Genomic DNA, 13,870 nt, shown 5'->3' with positions numbered 1-13,870 from the left:
ATCTGTTAAACTTTTTATGGGAAGATGTATGAAAATTCAACTTGCTAAAATTTCATATGCTTAACAGTATCACACCAGTATGTTTACAGTATCTCCCCATAACTTTTCATTTGAAAAAATTTATTATATGCATCCCACTCGATATCATTGAATTCCTCATTAGAACATGTAGTCCCTCTATTTTAGCGTACCAACAGTTAATATGGCTTCATACCATGTAAATGGACCATAACATTGCTCAGTTCCTCAAATTTATGATGTTCTCTTTTTTTGTTCCTATATTTTTAAATACTCTAAAATATATGTTCCATTTACTCATGTACACATGTGAAGAGTATTTCTCCTGGTATATTTGCAGTGCTTTAATATATATCATTTATTTATATATCAAATTTGTTTTATATTAGGAACACAATGAATCGCTCAATAGCATAGGATCGGAAGAAAACGACGATACCCATGAAGAGCAAAACGCTTCTGGAAGCGGTAGCGGCAGTTCCTCAGGATCTGATTCCGATTCAGATAGCTCATCATCATCTTCAAATTCTAGCCGAAGGCATACCTGCCCTGATCGGGAATCACGAGCCAGCGACCAAAGTTATGATAGCGGTGACAATGCCCAGGATGGTCAAGCACAACCACAAACAAAACAAGGTGGTACGACGGCGACCGGTTTTCCACCTACAGCTGCGGCAGCTCAAGAAGACACGAAAGCTAACGGATACTCAGATGACAACGAATCTGACAGCGATTCGAATTCCGACACAAATTCAGACAGCAATGAGGAAGAAAATGGGGAAAATCCTAGGGAGGGAATGGAACACAATGTTACAAATTCCACACACAATCTTACTAATAACACATCAGCATCAACAGCTAACATCACAACAACAGATAATAATACCTCAAATGCGACAAACGATGGCGAAGAAGATTCGCAAGATGAAAATGCAAGCGCTGCAGATAGCAACGAGAAAGCAGCCGCTGATGACCAAAACAAGAAAATAACGAGTAAAATGCCAACAGCGAAGATGTCTGCGAAGATTGTGTCTCAGTCGACCTTAGCTGCTAAACACAGTACCGAACATGTAGGGGATAATGCTGCTGTTGAAGATGGTGAAGATGATGACGCCGAAGCTTCTGAATCGGGTGAATCTGCAGATAAAAGTTCCTCGTCAGAGGCAGAGTCACCAACTGCCAGCAGTAGCAGTAGTAGCGAGGACGATGAAGATGACTATCAGCCGAAACGTAGCACGCGTACCGCCAGAAAAACGGCAGCTGCGTCATCAAACGAGAAGACCGCACAGAGGCAAGCAAAGAAACGGAAGAAGCAAAAGTAATTAAATAGTCTTGTAAAAGGAGACAAATGGCTATAATTTAAGACCAAATTTTGTTTGTGTTTAGTTGGGACTCAGACGAAAGCGATGAAAGCGGAGCGGACAGCGACATGTCAGCGCCGCCAAAACGAAAGGCAAACACAAAGGCCGGGAAAGCGAAAGCATCACATCGTCGCGGGAAAAAAGCCTCTTATTCCAGCGACGAAAGTGATGGCGAGGAAGATAGCAAACGGTAAGATAATAGCACCATATAAGTTAATTGAAAAACTAATGTAATTTAAGTAGATAAACTGAATACTTATGTTCTCTTTATTTTAAGATTTGGAACAAGACGAACTGCTGCGGCGGTTAGCTATAAAGAAGCCTCGGAAGATGAAAAAACAGATTCAGAAGATTTGGTAGAGGTCGAGTATGACGAAAGTCAGGCGGCAGCAGCAGAAGAGGAGGAGAAATGCGAGACGATCGAGCGGATATTAGCAAGGCGTCAAGGTCGCAAAGGCTGTACAGGAAATCCAACAACAATCTATGCCATAGAGGAACAGGGAGTTGATCCCAATGATGGGGTCGATGAGAACGACCTAGAAAACGCTGAAACCCAGTATTTAATTAAATGGAAGGGATGGTCATATATACATAACACATGGGAGTCCGAAACAACTTTGCGCGAGCAAAAGGTCAAAGGCATGAAAAAGCTTGATAACTTCGTTAAAAAGGAGCAAGACATTGAATATTGGCGTCGTTACGCTGGTCCAGAAGATATCGATTATTTTGAGTGCCAATTAGAATTACAGAATGATTTGCTCAAGTCGTATAATTATGTGGATCGAATTATAGCTCGTAACGAGAAGCCGGACGGCATGTCAGAATACCTCTGTAAGTGGCAATCGTTACCATATGCCGAGGCCACTTGGGAAGATGGTGTATTAGTTAAACGCAAATGGCTACGTTGTGTGGAACAATTTGAAGACCGTGAAATGTCCAAGTGCACACCATCGCGACATTGTAAGGTGCTCAAGTATCGTCCCAAATTCTATAAAACCCGCGAACAGCCCGATTTTCTAGCCGAAGGTTTAACTTTGCGTGACTATCAAATGGACGGACTAAATTGGTTGCTACACTCATGGTGCAAAGAGAACTCCGTCATACTTGCCGATGAGATGGGTCTCGGTAAAACCATACAAACCATCTGCTTTCTGTATTCATTATTCAAAGTTCATCACTTATACGGGCCATATTTGTGCGTCGTACCTTTAAGCACTATGACAGCGTGGCAACGTGAATTTGACCTTTGGGCACCTGATATGAATGTAGTGACATATTTGGGCGATGTGAAATCGCGTGAAATGATACGCCAATACGAATGGCAATTTGATGGCTCGAAAAGACTGAAATTTAACTGCATTCTAACAACATATGAGATTGTGTTGAAGGTAGGTCAATATATTATACATACATACATACATATGTTTTACAATAGCCCTGCAGTAAAATTTTGAGACCGTCTGTCAAAGCGCTAGTTCCGAATTACATATATCTGAACTAGTGCAAAAGCAAGAAGACAGGCAGTTGTGAGTTTTCAAATTTAATGAATTTAAATTGTTGCGTGCAGCTTACAATTTTTTTTTTGTTAACAAAATATGTAACAAAAATGTAATCAGTAACAGGAAAGAAAAAAATATCCAAGAATCGAATCTTAAAAACGGTTTCTTATTAAAAAAAAGCGTCCAAAACGGAACCGGTTAAAAACTAGTTGCAAAGTAATACACTGGGCGACAATTGCCACCGCCAATGATATCGCCGTGTAAAACTGGACAGTTGAAAGCATTGCTTGAGTATTGAGCTAGGACTAGTACTTTCAGCAAAAGATCTAGTTCTACGCTCGCTCTGAGCTAGTCAGATTTTCTGCATGGATATTTCTAGTTTAAAGGCAAATAATTTATTTCTTGTTATTTAAAATCGTATGGCCTTATTCATAAAAAATTAAGTAGGTTTAAACTTAAACATATATGTAATACTTCTATATTGGCAGTAAGCTAACTTCTCAATGTGTAAGCATTCCGAAATCAAAGCGAGACAGTCTAGTACCGTTTTTGTCAATGTATTGTGTACTTGAGTGCAGTTTTTGTATATGTGTTGTGCACATGTTTATTTATAAACGAACGTATGTGTTCCTTTTCTTTCGTACGTGTTTATTGATATATCTGTACTGTAGTGTTTTCGGACGGTACTAGCTCTTACTGCCAATATAGGAGTATTACATATATGGGTTTAAAGAGCTTTATAAAATGACGTTTTCATATATTTTTCAGTTTATAAACCTTTTTTAAAGCTACTTTATTTTTTATGAATAAGGCCATTAAAATTTATATATACATAGATATTTATAAGTGTGATTTGGTAACTCTTATAAGGCAATTTCCGGAATTTCCTTGCACACGCCGCTGGGCCCCAAAAACAAACAAAAACATTGCGCAATATCAGGCTTACGTCGGTCGTTTGTGTGGTGTATGGGGCTGTTTGTAATAAATTGCACAGTTATTGCGCTAAAATCAAAATCATTTTGATATAATTTGTCCTGCGTATGGCGACAACTAAGCAATTTTTAGTCTAGTTTACATTTTGCTGTCCAGATCATGCTCTAAAATATGGTTGAGCGTAGAAAAAATTAAAATTTTGTTTAATATTCTTTTTTTGCGTTTTAAAGCTGAAACTATCAAAATATTCACAGCGCATTCTTGTACATATTTTCTTGATATAAGTTTGTTTTTCGTTATGCAAATAAGCATACAGATTCTCTGATTTTGTTAAAGCAAGCAATATACATTTTTTTTGTAACTATGGATTTAATTATAAAATTTTATTTATTTTTTTCAAATAAAAGTTTAACAAACAACCGTTTTTTTGCTTTTGATACTTTTTCTGCTCGGCAACAGATACTTTTTTTCAAGCTCGCGGCAACGCTGGCAGTCAGCTATGTGACAAGTGAATACGATTGCAGGAAATTTTGAGTGAGAGGCAAATCATCATGTTTTGTTAAAGCGTTGCCAGCACAGTGTGAAATTAACGTTAACGTTTCAAGATTAACGCTTTGATTTCGTATTGGTAACATGGCGCCGAAACGTAACATACACCCCTATTCTGCAACTCTTTCGTATTCGGATTTTGCTACGAATCGTAGAAATAGTATGCTGCAATCCGAATCGTATTTTCGAAATTTGTAACAATGGCATGTCTAAAAACGAACGAGTAAGCTTTTTTGCGTAATTTTGTACGAAAACAATTCTGTGTCGGAGGCGAGATAAAAGATGTAAATCGATGTGTGTTTGCAGGAAATATTATTTATATTTCTAAAGTAAATATCTTTAGTTTAAATTGAAACGACCAAAGAGCAGAATCCTCCTCACACATAGGCCAAGAATAGTAGCGCTGTGATACCATATGGAATACTAATCCCTTTCGATGTCATGAGTTTTACCGATGGTCTTATTTATACCTATGAGATCTCTGCCAAGCGTGCGTAATATTCTTCTATGATCTTGCAACTTCAACATTGATCAGATCATTTTCGTCAATCGGAGGTAGGTGCAAGATCGCATTTAGGGTGTATGAGGGCAGCAGGCAAAGGCGCGCTTAAAGTGTTCTCACACGATATGTATTTGCATCTGCAAGTGTGTCTTTTTCGAACATATGCAAATGCATCTGCCTGTCAAATTCACAGTATTTATTTAAGTATTTAAAAGTACGTTCTTTGAAAACGAAAAAACCAAGCCCAGATGATTCTATATGTGTGTCAGATGAAAATAGCAACATTTCTATTTCGTATGTACGCGCATCTGCTTTGTACAGAAACAAATCTAATTTGCCTTTACATGATATGTTGGCATTTCCATGTGTAAAAAGTGGCATGCACACATGCAAATACATATCGTGTAAGAACACCTTTACACAATGTTGCGGTCTTTACATGCATACTTCAACGCATCCTCCATTTAGCCATATGAAAAGTAAATTTGTTTAAGATGAATATAGGGCCAAAGCAGACCAAACCCCGTGTGGGTTTCTATATATTTCGACTGCAGTGCAATCCATTAGGTCCCTGTTCTGCAAAACCACTGCTTGTCACGAAATGAATACGCATTATGAATTTCAATCAGATTTTATAAAATATAGCGGGTTCATTTTTAGGAAACGAATTTTTCATCATACACTTTGCGAATTTGAACGAAATCGGTTAATAAATACGACTTTTATAAGTATCTCTACTCCAGCGCCACCAGCGTGTTGTCTAGTAGGCTATAATAGGTCCATATATGCAAGGTATAACCTCCGACAATTTGACTGGTTTTTCAGTTAAGTCCGAACAACGGAAACGGCTATCATTTTATGCATATATGTACATATATGTTTCGAATGAAAAAAAAGAATCATGAAAGTAATAAACGTTTCGAATTTGTATTAACAAAATCGGTTCATAAATACGGCTTTTATCGGTTCCGTTTTTCGCAAATGCTTTTTGCATCATGCAGGTAGCTTATACTTGGAATTTGAACGAAATCGGTTCATAAATACGACTTTTATAAATAACTCCAGCGCCACCTAGCGGATCAATTTGTCGCATACGTATTTCCCATCATGGAGTTTGCACACTTTTTGAATTTGAACGATGATAAATACGACTTTTATAAATAACCCCAGCGGTATCTAGCGAGTTTTCTGGTAGCCTATAATAGGACCAGGGTTCGGATTTGCCTCATTTTGGCCCCTCGCTCGCTCGTTAGTTTGCTCTGAGTTAGCGCAACTCCCGAGGAACACGCGAGGCTGTTTGCAAATGAGCACTCGTTAGGTACGAGCGCACGCGATGAGTAGCCAGCGAGCGAGTAAGCAAACGAGGGCGGCGCAAGAGTAGAGCGGCAAGCAAACGAGGGCCTCATTAGCTCTGCCCTCGCGAGAGGGGCGTTGCGAGCGAGGCACTCATTTGCAGCAGCAGACGAGCGAGGCGAGTAAACGAGCGAGGGAAATGAGGCAAGCAGATTAGACAGGCAAACGGGTTGTTTGGTCAGAAAAATTGCATCAACTAAGAATTTAGAGCAAACGATTGTATGCACACATGTAGATATGTATATACATACATATATACACATATGTATGTATTTATTTATGTATATATTTTCATGCACAGAAGAATAGATGCGTGCTATTTTTGCCAGTTTTATCTACTAGGTAGGCTCATATGTGCATACATATATATTACTATGTACTTATACGCACGTATTATTCGCAAATAACAATTTGCAAAATGGTAAAATTTGCCGTATAAACGCTGAGTTAACTTTTTATTTGCAAATAACTAAATCACGCAAATAAGTATTGATTAGTGCTACTATTTGCAAATAAGCGCAAGACGCCGCCATTCTTATGTTTATTTTCTTTTTCGATTGTCATCCTATTGCCTTTTTATAATCAAGACGTTGCCATTTTTAACTTTATTTTCTTTTTCGATTGTCATATTATTGCCTTTTTATAATCAGGCAATATTAAAAAAGAATTTTTCACCATCGAATAAACAGTGAGTTAGGTATTTGCAAATTATTTTTATTTGCAAATAGCTTACGTATAAACGTAGTATATGTAGGTATAGTTTTATTAATTTTCAATAGCTTATAAAATTTCAACTTATACACTTAGGTCTCTTTTTATGTGGTTCTTTTTTATGCGGATTTGAATTTATGAGGTTTTTCAAACATTTTTTTCGCTGTATCGATTTTGCTTCTTTGAGAGTTTTGATTACTTTTTTGCATTCAATTTTTCTTACATAATTCATGTATTTTTTATGATATTTTTTGTTTTGGTTAAAATACAGAAGTGAAGAAATAAATTGTTTTTTTTTTTTGAAGTATCTGAATTTATGCGGGTTTTGAAAATGCTGGAACGCATCTCCTGTTCTTGTATGAAATTAAAGAACTTTTTTATGTGGCTTTCTGAAGAACGCATCTACCGCATAAAAAAGACCTAAGTGTACATGAGAGACAGACCATACAAGTCCAAGCAAGTTTCATACTTTGTAAAAAAATTTGAAAATTTCAACAAAGTTTTAAACTTTTTAATCACATTTATATGTAGGGCAATGCTTGGTGTGTAGTTTTATAGCATAAATATATCATTCTCACTCGAAAAATATCATAATTGTGTTTTTTTAATAATTTTGGAAACATTTCAAGTAGAATGTTCATATTTTTCCATTTTGGTGCCTTTGTCTGCATACATACTAGGTAGCATCCAAGGGCGGAGGGTAGGGAAAATCCGGGAAACGCAAACGAGCGAGCATATAAAGCGGGTAAACCAAACGGGGGCGATGTGAAGTAGGTAAAAGCTGAGTGGACAAAGGGGAAAAAACGGCAAGGAAACATACTAAGGCAAAGAGACAAGTATTTTGCCTTAATCCTTATCTTTTCCCTTTGTCACTCAGCTTATCATCGCAGGCAAACGAAGTAACGTAATGGCGTTCCCACGACAGTCGGGTCTACGTAACCGGAACGACCCAGATTTATATCTGGCCAAGGACTGTCACTCCAGCAACACTCCCCAAAAAGTCTTTGGGGAATTTGTATGCTGCTACAACAACAAGTAACGTAATGGTAAGTACATATATACGGTGGACGGCTGCTTTGAAATTCAACGCCAACGCAACGCCAAAGTTGTATGTGAACCGGCCTCTATTCTTTGTTTACGCAAATACATATCCATACATACATACATACATATGTACATATGTCCTTGAACAACAGGCCGCAAATAAATTTTTTCTCCAAGGATTATATTTCATTCAGGTATACAGCATAACTGCTACAAGTAGCAAACTATTTTGGGGTGCTAACAAGTGCTTACTTGTTTTTTGTTTCTGCGGCACAAACGATTATCTATACTATCTTCGTTACTTACTTTTCTCTGTAAAGACAAAATACATGCATATGTACATACATACATAAATACATACATACATACATATATAAATATGCACGTTATGTATGTACATATATAACTCTAAAAAATATCTCATTCCATAATCTGTGCTTACGTATGTAATAAATTTTATTTGTTGTTTTAAAAGCTGCCCTAATACCGAGCCCTAACCGCCAAAATCACGTAAGCGACATTTTTTTCAAAATTTTCTTTTTGATGCAGAAATATTCCTAGAGCATTTAGGTACGTTTCTGCATCAAAAATAAAATTTTGAAAAAAATGTCGCTTAAGTTATTTTGGTGGTTAGGGCTCGATATAATATTCACATATTTATATGCATATGTACATATGTACATACAATTATTAACATACTTTCGTACATAATCTATTGACATACATTCCCACATTTTTATGCACAAAAATGCATGTGTTGTATAGTGCACTAGGAGCGCTCGCTCCTCGCTCACTCGTCTTACCTAGCAGAGCGAGTATGCAGACAGCTACTCGCCTCGTACTGCGAGCGAGGCAACACACAACAGCCTCGCTCGTTTAATAGGAGCGCGAGGAAACAAGCAGCGCTCGCTCGTTTGGCGAGCGAGGCAAACTTCTCGTGCCTCGCCTCATTGCTGCTACGAGTACGAGCTGCGAGCGCCTCGTTGTCTGCGAGGCATTGAGTAGGAGTTTGCTCGCTCGCTCGCTCGAACTCCGAGTTTTTGCCCACCCTGAATAGGACCATATATGCAAGGTATAACCTCTGAAAATTTGACTGAAATCTATGCAGTAGTTTTTGAGTTAACTCCGAATAACGAAAACGGCTATTATTTTATATATATAGATGGCAATCTCATAGCTATATTTAAGTTGGCAATATTGTTCGTTTTCTTTATTCATTTTCTTTATTGTATTGAGATTCGTAGTTTGAATGTGATGCTATCAAACGTACAAAATCAGAGTATCATTTGGTGAATAAAGCTAGCCATAAGGTAAAATCTTAACTACTAAAAAAAAACTTAACGCTACAGCTGGTGACCCCGTAAAAGAACGCAAGATGCCACACGAACAAGAGGATAACTTCCAAGACGCGATTGCTTCGCCGCAACTGGCATGACTCCGTCAAACCGCCACCGTTCCGGAAGCCCGATCCCAGACTCTGGTTCGCACAAGTGGAGGCGCAATTGGGACGAGCTGGTATTACTACGGATGCAACTAAATTGTATACGGTCGTTGCCGAGGTGGACTCGGCGATTCTCTCACACGCAAGTGATATCATCTCCTCACCTCCGGCTACCGCGAATACGAGGCGTTGAAGGAGAGGTTGATTAATGATTTCGGGGAATCGAAGGAGGCACGTCTTAAACGCTTATTTGAGGCTTGTGTGCCAGCCACCGTCTGGACAAAGAAATACTTAAGAGCTATGGTTACGTCGCTTGCCAGTACATGTTCAGCAAATTTTGTCAACGTTGGAAGGTGACGTGTCGAGTCCATAGCAACGAAAGCGGACGATATCATGAAAATCGCTCCGGTGCAGCAGGTAAGCGCAGTCGACGCAGCAGTGGGCGCAGGTGATGCTACTATATCAGATTTGGTAAATAGAATCGAACGTCTTGAGTGCACCAACCAAATTAATCGTGTCGATTATGACAACCGTCGCCGCATTACTCGTCCTAGGGCTGTACCCGACGCGCGCAGGGATGCAACGCGTGACATTTGTTGGTATCATCAAACATTTGGTGAACGAGTAACTAAGTGTCGGCCCCCCTGTGCATATGTCACACCTAGGTCGAAAAACTATTGAGCCCTCCGTTTCAAGCGGCAAAAACGGAGAACATTAATTCTTGCCGCTTATACATCCGCGATAAAACGACATCATTGAATTTCCTAATAGATACGGGAGCTGAAATATCCGTTTTTCCTAAAAAGTTTAATAAGATAGCAGAACTTTCACCGATGAAATTGATTGCAGCAAACAATACACAAATTAACACGTATGGAAGAAAATACCTGACATTGGATCTGGGTTTAAATAGAAAGTTTGGTTGGGTATTCATTATGGCTGATGTGGCACAGCCGATTTTTTGCATAATTTCGACATTTTAGTAGACATTAAAAACAAACTCGTTGTAGATCAAAAGACAAAATTGCATAGTGTGTCAGATTGCCAAACTGCCACAAAATACTGTTTCACTTAGGGGAGCAGATAATTTCCACAGGCTGTTGGTGCGCTACGCCGACTTGACGGACGACTCAAAGAAGCTAGTGAGGCAGGCAACATCAACTCAGCACTATATAGAAACGAAAGGAACACCTATCGCGCAGAAGCTACGACGGCTCTCACCCGAAAAGCTAGAGATTGCGAAGGAGTTTGAATACCTTCTGGAGCGCGGAATATGTCAAAGGTCGAAAGGACAGTGGGCCAGTCCTTTACATATGGTTAAGAAGCCGAATGGTTCCTGGCGTCCCTGCGGGGATTACAGACTCTTAAATGCTAAGACTATCGCAGACAGCTATCCCGTTCGTCACATCCAGGATTTCGCTTGTGAGTTGCACGGAAAGGTTATATTTTCTTTAGTGGACTGCAAGAAGGCGTATCACCGTATCCCAGTCAACCCGGCGGATGTGCCGAAAACTGCGATAATAACACCATTTGGATTGTTTGAATTCAAATTTATGACATTCGGACTACGGAACGCGGCCCAAACGTTCCAGAGGTTTATTGATGAGGCCGTTAGGGGATTACCGTTTGTTTTCCCGTATTTGGACGATGTACTGGTGACGTCCAAGTCAGCGAAGGAACATGAAATGCATCTCGAGCAGTTATTCCAGCGATATAGGGAAATGGAATCGTTATAAACAGCGATAAATGCCAAATCGCGCAGCCTGAGGTGGAGTTTCTAGGCCACCTGGTGACGCGAAACGGCATAAGACCACTGCGACGAAAAGTTAAAGGCATCCTCGATTGCAAGCAACCGAAGGAAGTGCACGAGCTCCGCAGTTTTTTGGGAGCGGTAAATTTTTACCGGAGGTTTTTGCCACACGCCACCGCTGTCAAGGCGCCACTGCAAAAAATTATGGACCCTTGTAAGAAAAAGGACCACACGAAGCTTACCTGGACGACTGAAACAACTAGGGCGTTTGAAGAACTATAAACGCAATTGGCCAATGCCGCACGGATTGCATATCCCGTTAGAGGAGCTCCTATCGCCATAATAACAGACGCGTCACACTTTGCTATGGGAGCGGCGCTACAACAACTAGTAGACGGAGCGTGGCAACCATTAGGTTTCTTTTCGCAGAAATTTACGACGACTGAGCAACGGTATAGTACCTACGATCGGGAACTGCTGGCGATATACACATCGATAAAACACTTTCGCTATTTTCTGGAAGGTACCAGTTTCACCATATTCACGGATCATAAGCCATTGGTACATGCATTCGACCAGAAGTGGGAGAAACTTTCACCCCGTCAGACACGGCAGTTAAATTTTATAAGCCAATTTTCATCCGACATCAGGCACGTCAGCGGAGCTGAGAACTTCGTCGCCGATTTGTTATCCCGGATTGAGACATTTACAACGCCATCGCCAGTTAATTTGCAGTTGCTACACAACGAACAAAAGAGCAGCAACGAACTAAGGGAGTTACTAAACGGCAGCACCTGACCACAGTTGGTGAGACACACGCAGCCAGGTACGAACCTGGAAGTAATTTGTGATAACTCGACTGGTCACTTACGGCCATATATTCCGACACCGCTGCGGCAAGTAGTTTTCAACGCGGCGCATGGCTTAGCGCACCCTGGGGCAAGGTCAACTGTTAAACTCATATCTAAGGACTTCGTCTGGAAAGGCATGAGTTCAGATATACGCGCGCGGGTACGAAGTTGCCCTGCTTGTCAGCGGTGCAAGGTTTCGCGGCACACGAGGAGTAAGTTGGAAACATTCACTGTGCCTAGTAGGCGTTTTGAGCATATAAATATCGACATAGTGGGGCCTTTTCCATCATCGAACGGCTACACTTACTGTTTGACATGCGTCGATAGATTTTCCCCTGACGGATATGACAGCAGAAACCGTGGCCAAGGAGTTACTTAAAGGGTGGATAAGCAGATTCGGTGTTCCGAATTTTATCACCACTGACCAAGGACGACAATTCGAGAGCAGCCTTTTTCAGCAACTAGTTAAGCTCCTGGGGGCTAAGCACATACATACCACAAGCTACCATCCCCAGGCGAACGGATTGGTTGAGCGATGGCATCGGATCTTAAAGGCCGCTTTGAAATGCTACGAGGCTATCTCCAATTGGATTGACGTTTTACCCATAGTACTCCTTGGTCTAAGAACAGCAGTAAAGGATGATCTGGGAGCATCGGTAGCAGAAATGCTTTACGGACAAACGATTCGTTTGCCCAGTTTCATCCTCTACGACCCATCCGCAGATGTACACACGTTTATACAAGGATTACGGCAACATTTTGAACAAATTAAACCAACGAGAACATCGCAGCATAGAAAAACTCCAGTATTCGACCCGAAGGACTTGCGTTTCTGTAGTCACGTTTTCCTTCGAGATGACACAATCCGCTCGCCACTGAAGGCACCGTACGATGGTCCATATCTGGTCGTGAACAGGTACCCAAAGACATACACAATCCTAGTAGGATCTAGACCAGTCACCGTTTCGATAGACAGATTAAAACCGGCTTATTTCCCAGCCGAGAAGAGATCTCGACAATTTGACATTTGTGCAGGTTTGATTTACGACCCGTTAGGAAACAGGCTGTAATCCTAAAAGGCAGCCAAATTACTCTTTCTTAAATCCAATGTTCCAATTTTTTTATTTTAAGTACTAAATAAAAAAATATTATTAAAAATTAATAACTTTTCCATTTTTTATTTACGTAAATCCCCTAATGTACCACCAAAATTATTTCTTAAAAATATTTGACATCCGCATTCGCATTCGCATCCGCGGATGTTAGCTTTTAAACATCCGCATCCGCACTCGCATCCGCGGATGTCTAAAATTCCACATTCGCAACATCCCTGATTCGAACGACATGGCCAAGCCAGCGGAGCCGCTGAATTTTAATTCGCTGCACTATGTATATATCGTTGTAAAGCTCATACAGCTCATCGTTAATTCGTCTGCGATATTCGCCATCACCAACGCGTAAAGATCCGTAAATCTTTCGCAGAATCTCTCTCGAAAGCTCCAAGAGCCGCCTCATCAGATGCTTTCATTGTCCATGCCTCTGCGCCATACACCGGCACAGGCATGATAAGTGACTTATAGAGTGTGATCTTTGTACGACGAGAGAGGACTTTACTTCTCAATTGCCTACTCAGCCCAAAGTAGCACTTGTCGGCAAGGGGAGCACTCCATAATCCCGACTTTGAAGATCCCGACTAGACATAATCCAGACAATTTTTAAAAATCCAGACAATACAAAATCCAGACAAGACATAATACAGACATAACAAAATCCCGACCAAATAAAATATAGATAACACATTATTCCGACAAGACAAAATCCCGACAACTCAAAACCCCGACAAGGCACAATCCAGACA

General features: G+C 40.3%; 1 protein-coding gene across 1 annotated transcript in view; it reads left to right on the top strand.

Annotated features, from left to right (window-relative positions):
• Positions 1–703: 703 nt before the first annotated feature.
• Chd1 (chromodomain-helicase-DNA-binding protein 1) overlaps positions 704–13,870 on the top strand; it is a 34,309-nt gene continuing 21,142 nt past the window's right edge. The window contains exons 1-3 of the mRNA XM_017609334.1: positions 704–1,336; positions 1,405–1,569; positions 1,657–2,767. Coding sequence (XP_017464823.1) covers positions 816–1,336; positions 1,405–1,569; positions 1,657–2,767 — 1,797 coding nt within the window. The 5' untranslated portion in view covers positions 704–815. The remainder of the gene's footprint in view (positions 1,337–1,404; positions 1,570–1,656; positions 2,768–13,870) is intronic.

Source organism: Rhagoletis zephyria, unplaced genomic scaffold (genome assembly GCF_001687245.7).
Source record: "Rhagoletis zephyria isolate East Lansing unplaced genomic scaffold, Rhagoletis_zephyria_1.1 Rzeph_scaffold_00216, whole genome shotgun sequence".
NCBI classification, from domain to species: Eukaryota; Metazoa; Arthropoda; class Insecta; order Diptera; family Tephritidae; genus Rhagoletis; species Rhagoletis zephyria.
This window is presented reverse-complemented; position numbering and strand designations above follow the sequence as displayed.